Source organism: Mauremys mutica, chromosome 3 (assembly GCF_020497125.1).
Source record: "Mauremys mutica isolate MM-2020 ecotype Southern chromosome 3, ASM2049712v1, whole genome shotgun sequence".
Classification (NCBI taxonomy): Eukaryota; Metazoa; Chordata; order Testudines; family Geoemydidae; genus Mauremys; species Mauremys mutica.
In genome coordinates, this window is record NC_059074.1 from 1,206,015 (window position 1) to 1,225,887 (window position 19,873).

At 51.9% G+C, this 19,873-nt stretch overlaps 1 protein-coding gene across 3 annotated transcripts in view; it reads left to right on the forward strand.

Annotated features, from left to right (window-relative positions):
- The window catches only part of LOC123365685 (protein FAM166C-like), a 35,596-nt gene extending 20,758 nt beyond the window's left edge, over positions 1 to 14,838 (forward strand). Inside the window, exons 4-5 of one of the 3 annotated variants that reach the window (XM_045008494.1) lie at positions 10,842 to 11,016; positions 14,611 to 14,838. In XM_045008494.1, the coding sequence (XP_044864429.1) occupies positions 10,842 to 10,986 (145 nt within the window). In that variant the 3' untranslated portion in view covers positions 10,987 to 11,016; positions 14,611 to 14,838. Of the gene's footprint in view, positions 1 to 3,086; positions 4,065 to 10,841; positions 11,121 to 14,610 lie in introns of those variants that run through there. The other 2 variants (XM_045008493.1, XM_045008495.1) reach the window with 2 other exon arrangements.
- The last annotated feature ends 5,035 nt before the right edge of the window (positions 14,839 to 19,873 follow it).

The window sequence follows — 19,873 nt, forward strand, 5'->3', positions numbered from 1 at the left end:
TGGCTGCGGGGAACACCCAGCCTTGCCGGGCTGGGGCCGGGATTTAAAGGGCCCGGAGCTCCCATGGCTGCGGGGAACGCCCAGCCTTGCCGGGCTGGGGCCGGGATTTAAAGGGCCCGGAGCTCCCATGGCTGCGGGGAACGCCCAGCCTTGCCGGGCTGGGGCCGGGATTTAAAGGGCCCGGAGCGCCCATGGCTGCGGGGAACGCCGAGCATTGCTGGGCTGGGGCCGGGATTTCAAGGGCCTGGAGCTCCTGCCGCTGCGGGAAGCTCTGAGCCCTTTAAATCCGTCCCCAGTCCGGCCGCCGGAGCTGTGGGCGGGATTTAAAGGGCTCTGGGCTGCCCAAAGCCGCGGGAGCTCTGAGCCCTTTAAATGCCGGCCCCAGCCCGGCTGCAGGAGCCGCGGGCGGGATTTAAAGGGCTCTGGGCTGCTCTTGTCATGCACGTGCCTCGATGGGTAAATCACTTGTCCACCCCCTAATCCTCTGCCACCACAACTGCTGCAGTCTCTTCTGCTTGGGTCCTTTTGAAATCAACCATGCTTGCCTCCAAAACGCTGCCTGAACGGTCCTGCTCTCCCAGAGCTCTGAGCATGGCCCCGAACCTCCCTTTGAGTCGCTTCCAAGTCTAACCTCTTGTCCTTCTTCTCAGGGCCATTCGTCTCCTACTTCCATCTCTGATCTGCTCTCCTTCTATGTTCCCCATCTCTCCTTCCGCCCCGTGCCTGGCGATCTCCATGCCATCTGTGTGCCAGCCGTGGTGCCCGGTCTGTATCCTCCCGCCCCAGCCGTCTCTGGCCCGGCAGTTAGGAACCACCTTCGCCTCATTCAAGTGACCTGTAATTGTGTCCCTTCTCTGTGCCTCAGTTTCTCTGGCTGTAAAATGGGGGTGATGACTCTCCTTTGCAATGGGCGCTGTGCTCTAAGACCGAAAGACACCAAAGGAGAGCTAATAACTCACACACTTCTGCAGCCCTGCCTGGTTAAAGGGGCACATTTGTCCTTCAGTGACAATAAACAGGAGCCACCCAAAGGGACGTCCACCTGACCTGAGTAACAGTGTAACCTGGCCCTTTCCTGGTGTGTTACATCCTCATTCAGCTGCCAAGCCTGTCGTCTAGGCTGTTCTGGACAGTGCTGTTCTAGGAGGAGCCCAGCAACCCGATGGGAGCTCTAAACTAATAGTAACACTTAGAAGGAAGGCAAAATAACCTCCCCACGCACCTGGCCAGTTGTGCAGTGCTGTAACTGGGGGTGGAGAGGGGGCAATGGTAGGGTGGGATTATTCCTTCCTGTTCCACTCCCCAGCAATCAGCAGTGCCCTGAAGCATGGAGTGGACTGGCCCAGGCTTCACATTCAAAATTACACCAGCAAGTCACCTGCCAGGGTTACACTGGCTGGAACGGGATGTCTGCAAGTCCGGCCACCCCACATTTGAGGTGAAATAGCTTCCAGGCCGGGACCCCAGAAAGTTGAATCAAAAGAGCCAGCGAAGCCATGGCCAACTCCCCTCCCCCTGCCCGAGCTTTCCAGGGCGGCCAGCGTTAATAGCATCTGGTAACATTGACACTGCCCGTTTGGTAGCGTCGCTGTTTCAAACCAGGGATTTGAACTGCTTCCTTCCAAGAGTCCAGGCCCAGTCCCACCTCCCTACAGACAGAAACCCTCCATGCCCTGGCACAACATTTCACCTCCCCGAACCAGCCAGCCAGTAAGTCCCTAAAGGGTTAAACACCCAGGGTTCACCAGTGGGCACAGAGGTTAGTTTTGTGGGGGTCCTTCAGAATCTTCTATCGCAGGGGAGGGCAAACTATGGCCCGCAGGCCGGATCCGGCCCATTGCCAGCGCACAGAGCCCTCGGCCCCCTCCCCCCGCCAGGGGCCACCGGGACGTGGTGCCGGCTTCTTCTGGGAGCACAACGGGGCAGGGCAGGCAGGGGGCCTGCCTGAGCCCCACTGCGCCCTGGGGCTGGCAAGCCCGGGGGCCAGATTGAAAGCCCTGCTGGGCCGGAGCCGCCTGCCGCCCCCCATCCCCAGGAGTCACTGCTGGACACGCTGGCCAGGGCCGGCAGGGAGCTGGGTGCACAGAGCCTGGGCCAGCCGGTCCTTTCCAAGTGCCTGTGGTCGTTCATTTTGCTGCCCGTGTTTTGGTTTTGTTCTTTTCAGCAGCGTCTTCCTCCCCCGTCCCAGCAGGGTCCCTGGCACAACCCTCTGCATGTTTCCATCGCTCCCGGAGGATAAAACACACGGCTTATTTCTAGGCACGGATTTTGTCTGGGGGGATTGAGGTGGGCTCTGTGCAAACATGAGCCCTTCCTATTACCTGACATGCTGCAAGGAAGGAGGCTTCTCTTCCCAGTTTCCCAGGCTCGACTGAGTCTGTTTTAATTAACCCTTTGGGTGCTGGTTCCCCCACTGCACCTGCTGTGCAGCCTCTGGCCGTCTGGGATCCTTTAGGAGAAATGGAAAGTTAAGACATTTTTGGAATGGTCAGACACAGGGAAGGCACCAGTCCCTGGTACGTTCAGAGCCTTGCTCCATCTCCGTGTGCTGCAGCACATCCAGCAGTGCTCAGCGGCTTTGGCTGTCCTCTTTTGTTTAGCTGCGAAGCAGGCGAGCGCTGCATGGACAGACCTGGCGCATGCGGCCACTTTCTGTCTGCACACCCTTGAGAGAGCATAGCTGGGCATCCCTGGCATGCTGATCTGTGAGTGAAGAGGGAGCGCGCCTGGCGCGTATGTACTGGGATGGAGGGAAGGGGACGCATTGAAGAGTGCCTGCTTAAAACCCGGCCTAGCCAATCTCATTCTTTCTTGTAGTTTGCAATAGGGGGCGCAGACTCCGCCTCTGAGGAAGAGGTGTGAACTGTAACCCATTGGCTTTGCTGACAGAGTCCTCACTCACCTGGCGAGCTCTTCGTTAGGACTCTCAGCAGTGGAAGGACATAGGCACTTGCAACAGTGGAAATAGATCACTGGGTTCAGAATAAAACCTACCCCATGATTTCAGAGGCCCAGCTTAATATTCCAACAAACTATTTCTTCTGTTTCCAGCTGTGTAATATTTCTTTCCATTAAACCCTTTTTAGCCCTATTCCTGGCATGTCTGCCCTGGAAGGGTCTTTGGAGAACTAATGAAACCAGGACATCGCACGACACCAGAGCCTGGAAAGTGAGCACCAGAGACGGGACAGGATTTTAGTCAGACTCTGCTACCTAAAGAACACTTGGGAGAAAGGACGTTTTTGTTGAAATTGGCTCTCTCGCTGCACATTTCAGAGCGCGCAGCAGTCCCCTAGCAAAACCGGGGAAGATCAGACTTGACGTTCCCGGTATTTCTAAGGCAAAACACAAGCAGGCACAAAATGCCAAACCTCTTGGGCTTTGTGCATCCCTGCCCAAGGAGTACAGAGCCAGCTGGTGGCACTCCTTGGCTGGTTACCTCTGGAGCTACCGAGCATGTGATGCAAGGGTAGCATCTGGGACTCAGAAATACAGGGCCCAGTCTTTAGCCACAGTACAACTCAGGCTCAGGGCACTCCCCCAGCTCATTCTGGGCCGACTCTGTGCTGGATTGGGCCGCAGCCTGAGTTAGAGTAGCAAGAAGGCTGCTCCAATTTACGCTGGGTGCCTACATCCCCGAGTGGTCGATAGATTCCAAGGCCAGAAGAGACCATTGTGATCATCTAGTCTGACCTCCTGTATAGCACGGGCCAGAGACCTGCCCCACAGTAATTCCTAGAGCAGAGCTTTCAGAAAAACAGCCAGTCTTGATTTAAAATTGTCAGTGAGGGAGAATCCACCACAAACCTTGGTAAGTTGTTGCAGAGGTTGATTACTCTCACTGTTAAAAATGGACGCCTTATTTCCAGTCTGAATTTGTTCTGCTTCTACATTTAGCCATTGCATCGTGTTAGACCTTTCTCTGCTAGATTGAAGAGCCCAGGACTAAATATTTGTTCTCCATGTAGATACTTATGGGTTGTAACCAAGTCATCCTGTAACCTTCTCTTTGTTAAACTAAATAGATCAAGCTGCTTGAATGTGTCCCTATAAAGCAGGTTTCTAATCCTTTAATCATTCCTGTGTCTCTTCTCTGGCCCTTCTCCAATTTCTCAACATCCTTCTTGAATCGTGGGCTCCAGCGCTGGACACAGGATTCCAGCAGCAGTCGCACCAGTGGCAAATACAGAGGTCAAATAACCTCTCCCTTGTTTAGAGGGAAGCCCTGGCCACACCCCCGATCCCTTTGCCCGGCCCCTTTATATCAGCAGCCGGGTGGATGGCGAAGGAGCCATGATGCCAGCACTGCCCTGCAGGACGGTCCATGCAGTGGTGACACTGGCTTTAGGGACCCCGTGGGCCGGCCCAGCAGTGGGGAGGAGAAGCCGGGCCAATAGATTAACAGTCTTGTGATCCGACTGAGGGTCTTGGCTCATGCCCAGGTGCATGTCAAGCTCTGCAGAATCACCCTGGGACGTGAGCCGCACCTGGGCCCCGTGGTGTGCTAGGAACCCTGGGCCTGGGAGTTCCGGAGTTCCGGGACTAATCGGCTCTCGCTGGCATCTCCCCCACGCCCTTCGTTCACTGCCTTCCCCCAGCAGGCAGAGCTCACCACGCGTTGGACTGCCTGCCCCCGGGAGCTGCGAATCGGGAACACACCCAAAGGGATCTCACAGGCCGAGGCTGCGTTAGTACCCTGCTGGGCTCCGCTTTCCCGGTCGCAGCGCCTCCGAACGTCAGCCCAGGCCTCAGGACCTTCGCTTACCTAGTGGCTTGGCCAGCTCCCTGCCCCTGTGGCTACGCGACCTGCCTTAAAGCCTCCAATGACCAGCCACAGGCCTGCTTTAACTGTGCACTAAGAGCGGTGAGTCAAGTTCATCCCTGGTGTAACTCCCCTCATGTCACTGGGGTTACACCAGGACCACAGTGACTTCAGGACACAAACCACCACCACGAGCAGCACTAAGTGATCACCCCGGGCTGGAGATTTTGGCAATCTCCGTGGAGACTGGATCTCTTGCCTGCCCTCTAGCGGTGCCCCCGGCTGGCGGCACGGCCGAGGGGGTGGGTGCCCCTGCCATAGAGGAATTCAGCCCCCGGGTGCTCAATCCAGCGTCATTCACCTGTCTCTCATACCACTGACCCACCCTCCCAGTCTCCTTTTCTTTTTGTTGTTGTCCCAAGCAAGTGCGTAATTTTTGGCTCCTGTGGCTCCTCCTTCCTGCGTGGGCGGGTGGTTAGTTCCTGTTGGCTCCATCCACCCCCCCAGACTTCCAATCAGCCAGCCCCAACCCCGCCCTCACAACAGGATTGCCAAGTAAGGCGCCAAAGGGAACAGTTGGGTTGCCATGCTGGGTAGGATGCTATAGAGGAGCATCGCCTAGCGGTTACAGCGAGAGCTGAGGCAGATATTTTCAGCACTGGTCTTCAACCCAGATCAGGACCAAACGTTGAAATATCGAAAGATTTCGTGGTACAGAACTTCTGAAGTTTTTTATTCAGAAATGTTGAAACATTTCGACCTTCCTGAAATCCAACTGGTTCGTTTCTGGTTGTTGAAAGGACCCAACATGCTTCATTTCAAGTCAGTTCGACATTAAGCTGCCTTTTGCCACAGGGACGCTTTCCTCCCAGGAGCTGCTGTTCAGGTGCTTGGTGCTGTTCTGTCCTGTGGGTCAAGCTCTGTGAGCAGACAGAAATGTTACCCTGGAACATCAGCCTGATGGAAATTGTCTGAGCAGCTGTAGTTCAAGCACATGCCTGGGCTTCAGGAGACCTTGGTTCTGTTTCCAGCACTAATTTCCTGGGTGTCCTTGGACAGGTCACTTAAAACAAACCTCACAGAGCCTCATTTTCCCCATCTGTAAAATGGGGGTGCATCATAGGGCCACCCCACCTGGAGTGCCCTGCGGTGGTAGGCTGCTACACAACAGGCACGCCTGCCTCAGTTTCCCTCCTGCAGACTCCCCAGAAATAGTCCAAAGCCTCTTCCCAAGTATAAATATATCCTGGGGTTCATTTGTTACAAGAGTCCTGAGCACATAAATCATAACAAGTCCCAATTCAATACCCCAGAATTCCCCCAACAGAGTTCTTACAGTAACTGCAACATATGCCCCAGTGTCCCTCACCCCATCCCGAGTGTCTGGCGTAGCCCCAGCATCCCTCGCCTCACCCCACTCCATCCCTAGCCCCCCAGCGTCCCCTACCCCCACCTATCCAGCCTAGCCGTCCCCTGTCCTTGTACCAGGATAGCCACCCCAGCGGGAACCTCCGCAGACACTCTGCTGGGAGATCATCTTTAGCAGGGAGCATCCCTCAGTCCCCCCCCGGCCCTCCCACTGTTCCCTGGGTCCAGCTCTCTGGCCCTGGAGATGTCAGCAGGGAAACTCCTCTGCTGCTCTCCAGCCCTGGCCCTCTGGCTTGGGGATGTCGGACAGAAATCCCTCCTTGCTGCTCTGCTGCCTTCAGCCTTCTCCCAGGAACCACCGTCTGGCTCTGGCAGCTCCCATGCCCAGCCTGACTCTCACTCTCACCGGATCTCCTGTCTCTCTCTGACTGATCCAGGCGGCCCTTGACTCACCGGCTCTCTCTGGTCCTCTATAGACTCCAGCTGTTGTCCTGCCCTCTTAATTTGTCAAATGGCAGCACCTGCTCTGGCATGAGGGCCCTAGACCTGCTTGATTTACTGGGCCCAGCCAGCCTGTGGCAGGGTTCTAATACCGTCTGTCTCCTATCTTAGGTGTGACATGCCCCCAGCCCCATAAAAGCTGAGCCCCTCCCTGCCTTTAATGCACTGATTCTCTCCACACCCCCATGAGGTGGGGGCAGGTGCTATGAGCCCCACTGCACAGATGGGAAACTGAGGCACAGGGAGACTAAGTGACTTGACACTGCGGATGTACTTACCGACCTGGGACATTCTGAGACTCGGTTCAGTTTTGCACAAAGCTCTGACACTGGGAAGCACCCTGAAGAGGAGAGAGAGAGGTTTTATTTGCTTTGTGGCCAGAGGGATGTGCTGGGGAAATAAGAATTATTCTCTCCTGTGAAAACGGTGTTCTGTGTGTCGAACTGTTCAATAATACATTGAGTGCTGATGCTTGTACTGCAGTGCAGAAAAGTGACTTCAAGAGCTGCTCATGTGCAATCTCCAGGGGCCCTGGGCATTCATAAGGAACGAACAGCTTTGGAACCATCTCACATGGCAATTTCTTCCCTCCCATTGCATTTACGAATGACCTTTACGGATTCATTGAGGCAGCCCTTTGGCTAATGAGCTGTATCTGCCTAGCCCACCGAGGCGCTTGGCCTGCAGCCGTGATGCCAGTGCCAGAGCGGGTGACACCTACCCTCATTATGTGATATGCCTTCACTTTGATAGTCATCGGTGCATTCATCCAGGGATCTCAAAGCACTTCACAAGCTTCACCTGACTCATCTGCACATTTGTCTGGCGGGATCGGCATTAACTTGCCATTATTATTGTTGTTATTCATTGTAGCACCCAGGAACCCTAATCAATACTCCTTGAGGGAGATTTCATCCCGCACCCTGATATGGACAGAGCCACCTCTGATCCTTCTTTCTCCTACTCTTCATGGCTAGGGGTCATGGTCAGTCCCTGGGTGGTCAGAAGGGCACAAGACCATTTCCCATAGATGGTCTGAAAGTGCTAGGCATACCTTCCTGCTAGCACCTTGGAAATGTGGGGGAGCCCATCTGGAGCTCCGTAGGGAGACAGCTCCCCAACTCCGTGTTCCAGCCCTGTCCATATCACGGGAGACCAAGTCATCACAAGAAAGCTCCTCTGCTTGGAGACACCCCCTTAGTTCCTTGATCTCCTGATTGTCCCACATCTGCAGGGAAGACACACTAGGTTTCCAAATGGTCTATTTAAACTATGGAATAAATTAGTGGATCTGACTGTCCAGTCCTTACCCACAAACCAAATCATTAGCATGATGCCACCACATTCTGCGAGCTCATTGTTCCGGTGTGTGTCAAAACTCTCCTTGTTTCACATAATGGCACTGGGAGGCTTCTTCTGAGGGAAATATTGGACCAGGTGTTTCAGGAACAGATGGCAGATTTGAATTGTCACATTGTGTCTAGCCATCTGCTCATGAGTATAAAAAGTAAAAATCCCAGGAACATAGACACAGTGATTAGATTATTTCTCCAAGGAGAAGCAACTATACATAATTTCATTTTTTTAAAAAGTAAAAACCTACTTTAAAAGGACACTCGGGTTGCAAAGTCAAGCATTCAGTAGTCAGGAAGTGACAAAGTAAGGTTGCCTGGGCAACCTTAACTTTGCTCCTTTGTGCATATGCATTACGAGATAGTGATCATGTAATTAAAGACTGTCATGACATATAGAAGCACAGTCTATGTGAAACCAGAGGCACGTAGTGCAGGCTATAGGCACAAACAAACAGACTTCCACATAGCTTGAGTTCCAGCTTTGTCCTCTGTTTGCCAGGAAATATAACATGTCTGCAGTTCTACATAGCACTCAGACATCTAGTGGCTGCTTCACATACTGCAAGGTAACATATTACAGTCAGATGCTATGTTTTCCCCAGAACCCCTCGTTCAAAACCCTCTGCAACTTCATCAGAGAATCGAGCTTTTGTTCCTTTCTGCATCCCAGTGTTACTCCCCACACCACCCTGCCTCATTCACTGTCCAACCTGTGCACAGAATGTGACAGGGCTCCTGCGGAAAAAGTATCTGAGTGTGTAGTTAAAGAATGTATTGTAATGTGTACGCACAAGAGGGTGGAATTACAGATGCACATCGCCAATGAACATGATCGTTGTACATATGAAGCCATAACATTATTACAGATGCATCCCTGCCTCCTCCTTACACACACGCTGAGCATTCAGAATTTGCCAGTGATTTCTGTGATGATGCTGTATAGAAATAAATACTGCGATCTCAGTCTGTTCTTCATAGACTGTATGATGCTCAGCATCCCCAACTCCCAGACTTTGGTCTCTAAAGTTTCCTGAGCAAAAGACTAACTGCATATGGCAATCAGTTTCTGCCAGTCTCTGGGGTGGGTTGAGATAGACAGAAATTGCCTATACGTTGTTGTCTGAGTGGGAATTCAACCCTGGCCTCTTGTGGGCTGCAAAATGCTAAGAGGTTCAAACCAAGATGCACAGATGCCATCTAGTGCTGGGACGCAGGTTAATTTTCACATTACCCAGCATGCAGTGGAAAATACAGTAGGAAGAGATATATATACACAGAGAACATGAAACAATGGGTGTTGCCATACTCACTATAAGGAGAGTGATCAGTTAAGGTGAACTTACAAAGTAAGAATATACATTAATTTTTTAAACCTAACCAGTGTCCTTTAAGTGAATTGACACAAGTATTAGAGCTGGGTGGGTCTAATACAGTATTTTTTTAATTTTCTTTCTTTATATAGGAATTAGAAATTATTATCCGACAGGAGCACTGTAGCTAAGTTATTATCTGCAAAAAAACAAGAGTTTTCAGGTGCCCAAGTAGCCTTTGGAATCACGGTTAAAGTTACCCCCCCAAATCTGAAATGGTGCCCCTGGGTTAGAGCTTAGCAGGCAGGGCTGGCTCCAGACCCCAGCGCGCCAAGTGCGCGCTTGGGGCGGCATTTTGCCGGCAGGGCGGCAGGCGGCTCCGGTGGACCTCCCGCAGGCATGACTGCGGAGGGTCCGCTGGTCCCGCGGCTCCAGTGGAGCATCCACAGGCATGCCTGCGGGAGGTCCACTGGAGCCGTGGGACCAGCGGACCCTCCGCAGGCACGTCTGCAAGAGGTCCCCCGGAGCCGCGGGACCAGCGACCGCCAAAGCGCGCCCCGCGGCGTGCCGCCCTGCTTGGGGCGGCGGAATTCCTAGAGCCACCCCTGTTAGCAGGGGATAAATTGATGGTCAGGTGCACTGCAGAGTCACGTCCTGTCTGGCAGCACCGTAACTTGCCGTGGAGACATGCCCAAAGGAATCAAGATGATGACTAAGCTGGGCTGATTTTCAGCCCCTTGAACATGGATGTTACCCTTGGAGAGTGAACTGGCCCATGTCTTCACACCAGCGCACTGCAAAGCCTGACCCGCGTTAGTGTGTCCTCACTGGTGTTACGCCCGGCCCCCCAGCCTATGGGCGTTGCAGGCTCTCCCGCGGGGCACATCCCATGGGAAGCAGAGCCGCTCTGTGATTCTTTCCTAGGGAATTGTGGGAGAGCTTGTCTGTCCTTTGGCCACCCAGGCTGCATGGGGGAAGGCACTGGAGGACTGGCAGCGTTCGAGGGGTGGGTTGCCAGCTTCAGTGAAAGCAGCCCCTGGGGCTCTAACGCACCCCCCCAGGTAGCCCAGGTTGAAAGCACCGGATGGAGAGGGCTGTGTGTGTAGATGGAAGGGGGGCTAGGGCCAGCCCCTGAGTGCGCGCTGCATGCCATCTCTGAGTAGGATGAAAGGGGAGCACACTCAGGGCTGTATGGGTGCGTTTGTACAAGCAGAGCCTAAGACACACACACACACACACACACACAGGTCCTCCACCAAGTGTGATCCAAGAGCGCTTGAGAAGATCCATGGGATTCCAGCTGTGACAGGCAACTGGATTTCCCTTTCCAACCTGCCTAAACATTTTTGCAGTTAGGGCCAGACTGTGCAACCCTTATTTGCCCCAGTGAGCACGTACGCACCCCAGTGAACTCACTTGTGCAAGGCTCCATGTCTCCCCTGCCCACCCTTCCTCTCCCACTGGACACATCTGGGGCAGGGCTGAGCTTTCAGGGGCTGATCCCGAGCGGGTTAATCCACGTTCTGCTCTTCTGTTTCTCCCCAGCCCACCTCTGAGCGCGAAGACCCAATGGCATTTATTCCGCGTGTCTCCAGAGAACCTGCGGACATACCAAACCTTCCCCTCGGGGAAGAGGGTGACCGCCCAGGAGAGAGAAGTCAGAGACAGCTATTTTGAATACAGAGCATGAGGAGAGAGGTTCCTAGATGAGGAAGGAACGGTGAGAAATAAAGCCCTGGGAGTTAGCGACCCCCTGGATTCTCTCTCCAGGCTGCGGCTGTTTTTAAACAGGACAGCTCTTTCATTACCCACCCGCAGTGCCAGGAGAGGCTATGCATGTGGCTGCAATGAGTCACAGACCCTGCGCCTGCCACGGTAGATGTACATTTTACACAGAGATAAAGGACAAGTGGGGTGAGCACTGAACGCAACAGACTCAGCAGCTGTCGGTGAGAATGTAGAGGCTCAGCTCTGGCCGGCACAGCCTTTTATTGTCCTCCAGAGAGATCGGGGTCAAAGCGGAAGCTCTGCCCACAACTCTAACTGTACCAACAATCGCGGCTCAGCTCTTTCGTAATGCCAAGAGGCACCACTCACAGCAGATGGGCAGGCCTCCATAATAGGTTTTCCTCTCCCCTTCCTCACGTAGTTTGTTGGAAGAGAAATAGTTAATAATGTTGACAATTAAATGGTCACCATTAGGCTTCAGGGTTAACGCCCATCGGTGTAAACAGAACCATTGACGCTTCTCTCAGAGTTGTTGTTTCAGGCTCTCTGAGGACTCAGGGTCACAACTGGATGCTTTTTCTACTCCAGTATAAGGGCCAGAGACTTGTTTTTAAATGAAAGCTTAGATTCTGGAGCAAAGAGGGCAGGCAGCAGGGAAACAGACTCCTTTGCCAACCCCCTGGGAGAACTATTTATACAGAGAATATAAAAACTGCTTTATGTTCGGTGTTCTTCCATCTTCTGTAAAAAAAGCAGTCGCTCATAAACCTAAGAACCAGAGTGCAGCCTGTCGCTGGGCTGATCCTGAGCCGCAGGCCAGCCCAGGAACCAGCATAGTCTGACGAGCCCCATGCTGATTGCCCGTCAGCTCAATGTCAGGTGCACAGGGTGAAATTCACCAGCCCCAGGAACTCCCACCTGAGCACATAGGGCTTGTCTGGGTGAACAGTGAGAGTAAAGCAGCAGAAGTGCTGAAAGAAGCTGCCCCAGAGACAGGGGACTGTGAGTCAGAGGTCCCATTAATATAAGCCTTATCGCTCCTCTTTGGCACGATAGATCATGAGTCATGCTGCTGTCTTTCCCAGGCAGTTCCTAGACTCAGAGCGTCCTAGGGCCACGAGATCATCTAGTCTGGCTTCCTGTGTGGCACAAGCCAGAGAATTTCACCCAGTTCCCCCCATCCTGAGCCCAGCCACTTGTGTGCGGCTGAGGGATGCCTTCCGCCAGGCCACCAGCGAGGATCTGAAGACATGGAGAGATGGACAAGCTGCCGCTTCCCTTGGGAGTTTGTTCGAACGGTTAATTGCCCTCCCTGTGGTCTTACTGCTAATTTGAATGTGTCTGTGTGCTGTGGGCCTCTTCCTGCCAGAGTGCCCCTGGCCAGCAGCGGGCGGTTTGGCAGGGGATTTTGCCCCTGTCAACCTCTGGTGGCCACTTCCTTGGCCTGGCTCTGGGCCTTCCTCTTAAGTTCAGCCCCTTCCGCAGTAACGAAAGGTCCAACTGAAAGTCTGGATAATACTGCGTCTGCTTCTCTTGGGCTCGCGGACATTCCTGGCTTCTCGGCCCCTGTTCCTGGGCCCTGCCGAGCTTCTCCACTGCCCCTTCCTCCTCGCAGGCTTTCTCCCCACTGCCTCTCCTGCCCCAGGGCTCTGGCTGCGTCCCACAGGGATTCCCCTGCTCCTTGTAACCCCTAGCTCAGTGCTCTTGCTGGGGAGCCTTGCGCCCCCAGGCCCTACTCCGAAAGGAAACTTCCCAGAGCATCAGAACAGCCAGACTGGGTCAGACCAAAGGTCCATCTAGCCCAGTATCCTGTCCTCTGACAGCACCCAATGCCAGCTGCCCCAGAGGGAATGAACAGACCAGGGCAATTATCGAGTGATCCATCCCGTCGTCCAGTCCCAGCACTGGTCCCCTTGTCAGCGGCTTAGGGACACGCATTACAAGGACAACTCCATCATCGGCAGCTTGTGACAACCTGGCTTCAGCTGCTCGCCACTGGTTCTTCTTGTTATTTTCTCTCTGCTAGATTGAAGTGCCCTGTAGTGCCCATTGTTTTCTCCCCAGGGAGGTACCGGAACCCTGTAATCAAGTCACCTTTCAATCTTTCTGATGAGGCAAACGGCTGGAGCTCTTGAAGGGTCTGTCTACACTGCAGTAAACACCCGTGGCTGGCCCAGGTCGGCTCACTTGGGCTTGCGGAGCTATAAAACTGCAGTGTAGACAGCCAGGCTCAGGCTGGAGCCCGAGCCCTGGGACTCTCCCCATCTGAGGAACCTGTCTCAGGAAAGCAGTCCCATGCGTACAAGGCTAGATTGTGTCTGCTTCGGGCACCTCCCCACAGCAAAACTGGCTCTTTCACTGTAAGGATTAAGTCTGAGACTTGGAAAGGAGCCCAGAGGAGTTCCCAACTCCCATTAACTTTCTGTGGGATTCAGGCACCCAACTCCTCTAGGCTCCTTTGGAAATCTCAGTCTAAAAAGAAAGACACTGACTAGTGCCCATGCTGTGTAACTGAGCCTCATCGCTGCTACAGGCAGGGCTCCAGGAGTCGTGGTTAGTGCAGGGGCAGGCTGTGCTGGGAGGTGTAGGCGGGGGGCTGGCTTGCAGGGGTCAGTCATGAGCATCTGAAGACATGAACTGAAGGCTGCCACCCTGTACAAAGAACCTGCTGCCTGCCCAGGCGCCGCAGATTTTTAGTGACAGTTGATTGACGTTACCTCCCCGCTCTGCTGCTCTCAAACAGAGCCAGCTCAGGGCTTGTGTTCGACTGGAGTCACATGTAAGCCCGAAGAAGGCAAGAAGCAGCATTGCCAGCTCCAGCAATAGTCTCTGTCTTTCTCCAAGCCCCAGCTCCTGGAGTCAGGTGATCATGTGAGAATCTCAGCTTTCATTTAAAAAATGCAAGTCAGTTTCTAGTTCCCATGGCTGAAAATGCAAATCCTAAAGGCTCAAAAAGCAGAAAACAAATAAAAAGAAGCCCATGTGTGTGTTTTGTGAAGCAATCTCATGCTTCTTTTAGGCCAGGCATGATTTTAGGGGCCCTGACTCATTATTTTTGAGCACTTGGGGTTTGCAGTATTGAAGAAGCTTCCTGTTCCTCTCGCACGTCCGCACAGCACCAGTTCTCACCCCTGGGGGGCACAAGACACCCCACAGGGGTAACCACGAGACTGGCCATCAGGGATATCGACCCTGGGCTAACAGAGACTCCTGTTCCCATTTCTTGTTAGCGCAGCTGTGCCAGAGTCTTAGCACAGGAGGGTGAGGGATCAGGCCCCATCCCCCTTCCACACCAGCCTGGAGAGCATACGCCGGGTGCACCCTTAGCCAGGGGAGAGTACGCTACACCCCCAAAAGAGCATCTCCCCCTCTGCTCTGGGAGGGCTTGGGACTCCCCGAGGCAGGATCCCAACCAGAGCCTGGGGCTAGAGGGCCCCTCTGAGCCCTTCCCGGGGAGCTGTGCACAGAAAGCCACCTCAGGTACTTAGCTGGCCCCACAGTCTTTAAGGGCTCGTTGGGATAACCCCTGAAACCGCTGAGGCTAACAGCCACCTTTCCTTCCCGTGAACGGTGTGAACTGATACAGTCCCCGGGATCAGCGCACCACTGGGCGGAGGGGTGTTTTCTCCCCCAGCGTGTCATGGGGGCGGAGAGGGTCAGACAGCACGAGGAGCCAGGCACGCAAGGAGGGAGAGGGCGAGCAGGAGAAAGCAGCCATGGCCTGCAGGACCGGTGCGTGGGAGATGCCTGGAGAGGTTTGGGGTCAGAGCGCTGGTGCTGGGAACACGGCAGCTGCGTCCTGCTGTTCGGTGCCTCCTGTGCTCTGGGACACACGGCTTTGTACATCCTTTGTAAATAAAGATTGTGCCACAGGTACCCGCCTCCAGCCTCAGTTTCTCCTCCCACCTGGAACAGCCCTGAGGGCCCTGAACTTTCATCAGCTCTGGGGAGCAAAGGGATCGTCCTCTTCACCCTCCCAATGCCCCTTGTGATGGGGGTGTCTGTGACGGAGCGATTCTGGCGGGACCCAACTGAGAGTGCCAAATCAGGACCAATTGCTCAAACAGGGCAGTCACAGCCCTAGGCTGGGGTTTTTCCACCTCTAAGGCCAACCAAACCAGCCAGACAAAAAGGACTTTGGTCTCACCCCACTGGCTAACCACAAGTCACACAAGCAATTTCCTTAGACACTCCAGTCTCCCAGCATCACCACCAGTGCACTCGTCCTGGGGATGAATGGTTATGAAAACCAACACCCCAATAAAAGAAAACGGTTCCCTCGATCCCAAAGGACCAAGCCCCAGACCCAGGTCAATATACACATCAGATCTTACCCACAAATCACGCTGTTGCCAATCCTTTAGAATCTAAAATCTAAAGGTTTATTTACAAAGGGAAAAAGGTGGAAATGAGAGGTAGAATTGGTTAAATGGAATCAATTACATACAGTAATGGCAAAGTTCTTAGTTCAGGCTTGCAGCAGTGATGGAGTAAACTGCAGGTTCAAATTGAGTCTCTGGAATACATCCCCCACTGGGATGGGTCGTTCAGTCCCTTGTGTAAAGCTTCAGTTTGTAGCAAAGTCCTTCCAGAGGTCAGAAGCAGGATTGAAGACGAGATGGAGATGAAGCATCAGCCTTATATAGACTTTTCCAGGTGTAAGAATCTCTTTGTCTTCACTGTGGAAATTTACAGCAAAATGGAGCCTGGAGTCACATGGGCCAGTCCCTGCATACTTTGCTGAGTCACAAGGCGTGTCTGCCTTCTCTCCATGGGTCCATTGTGTAGCTGACGGTCCTTAATGGGCCATCAAACAGGCTAGGCAGAGCTAACACCAGCTTGTCTGGGAGGCTTCCCCCAGAAGCACAGCACAAACTTGAAATACAGACAGCATAGAGCCAACATTCATAACTTCAACTAAAAATGATACAGACATATAGACAGCATAATTATAATCAGCAACCCAGAACCTGGTCTTAGACACCTTATATGACCCCCTTTACTTAGGATTTGGAGCCACTACAGGACCTTGGTTGCAACCCATGTTCTATATGGTCCCCATTTATATCAATAACGTCACACCCCCAACAACGCAAAATTGATGCAGGAAGGGATGACAAAACATCGCTGACTGCATCCCAAGAGCCCCCTTTCCTTGGGTCTGTCTCACTACAGCTAGTGTTGGGCTAGAGGCCGTACCAGTGTATAACCAAAATGGTTTATCAAAGTCATGTTCAATAACATGAATGGATCTCTTTACAAACTCAAGGTATAACTTGGTTAGCTTTTGCAGCATGGTTCCTGTATGTTTCATGTGATCTTGCCAAGAGCTAAAGAAAATAGCTACTTTATCCATACCAGTTCTGGCCAATGTTTTGAACCCAAATAACATTAAACCAATGTAGATATTGAGGTTGTTCATAGTACAGGAATCTTGGCATTTAGCCATGAAAGCAATATGGTAGTGTGCCTCAGTTTCCCCTTTCATACAGCACATCAGGTCTGGAATGTATTTTCCCCTGTGAAAAGTTCCAACACTGTTTACATGCATTAACTGTGAAACATCAGTATAGCAAGGCCCTTTAACATAAAGTGTGTTTTCATGTATTCCTTTCAACATGTTTAAGGGATTTTCCAAAAGATTAGGCACATTGTACATTGTTACAGTTCTTGGCCATAGCAACACATTAGTTACAAAAATTAGCATTAGCAATAACAACAAATTCATTGCAAGTGTCCATTTACAATCATGTTTGTCATGCCACACCCTTGGCTCAATACCATTGGAGTTTGGGCATTTTAGGGTTAACCTGTGGCTTCCCTTTGCAAAATTCAGTCTTCTCTTTCCTTCTGGATTAAACCCTGATTTCTCTTGCTTAACAGAATTCACTGGCTGATGGGGCGGGCCCTCTGTGCTAACAGCTATTAGCAATTCTGTCTTCTCCCTGCCAGCCAAGTAATTCGCATCAACCCAGACACTAGCTTTTAACTCTTCAGCTGCTATGGATTCCAAGGCTGGACTTTGTCTCACAGAGGTACCACACAAATCCAAAGAGTCTGAGGGTGAGAGCTGGCTTGCTCTCCCCTGCCTCCTCAAGCATTTAGCCATACAACTGTTCTGCTCTGAAACACCAGTAACTGAATCTGTCCTCAGATCCTGAAGCACAGACTGCTCACTTACAGATTCAGCATGGAGACATTCCTGTCCCAACAGCATTGTCTCCCCACCAACAAGCTGGCCACACACAGCCAGGCGGTTATAGGGCTGCTCAACTTCCTTAACAGCTTCTACTCCACCTGAGACCTTTTCAAAGCTGCCCACACTGGATCTCTCAAAAGGAAAGTCAGTGGATCCATTCACAACAGAAAATTTCTGGCTGTTAGGAACTGAAATTTTCTTGATTAAATCACTTTTACACCCTTCAGTTGCAGTAAACTGCTTGCACAGGCTACCATGAGGATTCCTTTCCCTAGGAGCTTCTCTAAGCAGCAATTCACCCCTCACAAAAATTCTGCCCTTCCCCTCTTCACCTAGGGCTTGCTCTACAGGAACACTTCCCTGAGCAACCACAGATGCTACAGACTTTCTAGATAACAGGTTAGAAACAATCTCCTTCCCTTGGCCATGAACAAGTTCAGGAATCTTTTCCTTCTTGCTACAAGTTGTCAAACTGTCAGTCGGTAACACAATTAAATCACCTTTATGCTCTCCTTGTGCCCTGGCTGGGGTATCACCCTGATCAGACAGAGTTGCTGCACCCTTTTCCAACCACACATTAGCAACTGGCAAACCACAAGCACCAGAATTGTCTGTTCTCTGGGATTTTGCTAAGACACTAACTGGATGCAACCTAGTCACAGTGCCATTCTCCCCAGCAGACCCAAACTCAGGACCATTCCCTTCCTGGGCTTTAGCTGTATTTACAACCAACTTCGAGACAACTGAATCACCCTCAACCATCACAGGCTGACAGGCACCTTCTGTCTGCTTCACAGACACAGAAGAGCCGGAGACACATTCTTCTTTACCAGACACACAGCTTGGGATTTTACTTCCCTTGTCCCAGCACACAGGGCTGTTCACAGACAACTGCTTGGAGACTGGGGTAGCTTCCTTCATAGGCAAGTCAATACTCCTGACAGACACAGGCACATTCCCTCCACTGTCGCATTTCTCCACACAGGAAACAGGTAAGGGATATGGACACTCATCTTCCACTATCCCTCCCTTCCCAAACTGCTGATTAGACAAAGCCATCAGCTCACAAGGCTGGCTAGGCTCCTCCAAACTTTCCCTTCCAGGCACATTGCCTCTTCCAACAGATAAGCTGCTGCTCTTTTCACTACACTGAGCTACTTTTAGCAAATCACAGTTACCCATTTCAGGTTTACTTCTACAAGCTGCACTAGCCACCAATCCATTACCCATTACAAATTTACCTTTTCCTTCCTCAGTTAGGGCTTTAACCTGACCATTTACTTTAATCTGCTCCTGAGAAACCTTTTCCTCACCAATGAGATTTTTCTGCTTTTGATCTAACTCCAGATTTCCTTCTGAGACATCAGACAGACATTCAGAAACTTCATTCCCAGAAATACTGCTTTTTTGCACAGACAAACCTTTGGAGCAACCCTCCTCAGGCAAATCATTGCCCACAATAGACACAGGTTTAAGATCATTCCTCTCCTGTGACTGGCTACCTGGACTGAACAAAGCTGTAACATTCTCCCCAATTAAAAGATCTTTAGGCAATAACTTCCTGACGCCAGCTATCACCTCATGCTGAGCCCCATTCCACTCAAGGTGGATTCTAGCTAAAGGCACACGGACAGTAAACTCACAGAGGATCACAACATTCACACTCTGATTTGGTAAATAATCTTCCTCTTTGACCAGATCTGCTTTAACAAGAGTGATGTTAGAAGCCATAATTTGCCCTAAACAGCTTTTACCATTGACTTTTACACACTCTATGAATTTTCCATTACCATTCCCATCCATAGCACTGGCACAATTTATGGGGCCACCCCCTACTGAACACACAGTAACAGCATTGACATAAAAGGTGGCATTGTTGGGGTACATTTGGTTACCCCCAGACAACTGCTCAGAGTTATACAACATACCAACATTGTTACAAACTGGACTTTCAAGAGGATACAGTCTCTGCTGTTCTTCCATTGCTTTTTTGACTTGGAGTTGGAGTCTAGCTGTCTCCTGTTGCATCTGTCGAGTTTTCTCCTCAGCAGCCAGCAGCTCCAGACGCCTCTTACGAGCTTTTTCTTCTCTCCTAGCAACTTCTTTCTTTCTCTCATCAGCCTCTTTCTCCATTCGAATTTCTGCCAGTTCTTGGTCATAATCAAACTGCAGACTGTCTCTCAAGGCTTGCAGTTTCCTTGCTTTTCCTGATGCTCTCTGTCGCATGGTCACTGATCTTTAACCAACCAAACTCTTAATTCCAAAGTTAAAATTTGGATAGCGTGGGGTTCTGACCCAAAGCTTAATTGACCTGATTCTGTGGATCCTGCCGACTACGCCACTGTGACGGAGCGATTCTGGCGGGACCCAACTGAGAGTGCCAAATCAGGACCAATTGCTCAAACAGGGCAGTCACAGCCCTAGGCTGGGGTTTTTCCACCTCTAAGGCCAACCAAACCAGCCAGACAAAAAGGACTTTGGTCTCACCCCACTGGCTAACCACAAGTCACACAAGCAATTTCCTTAGACACTCCAGTCTCCCAGCATCACCACCAGTGCACTCGTCCTGGGGATGAATGGTTATGAAAACCAACACCCCAATAAAAGAAAACGGTTCCCTCGATCCCAAAGGACCAAGCCCCAGACCCAG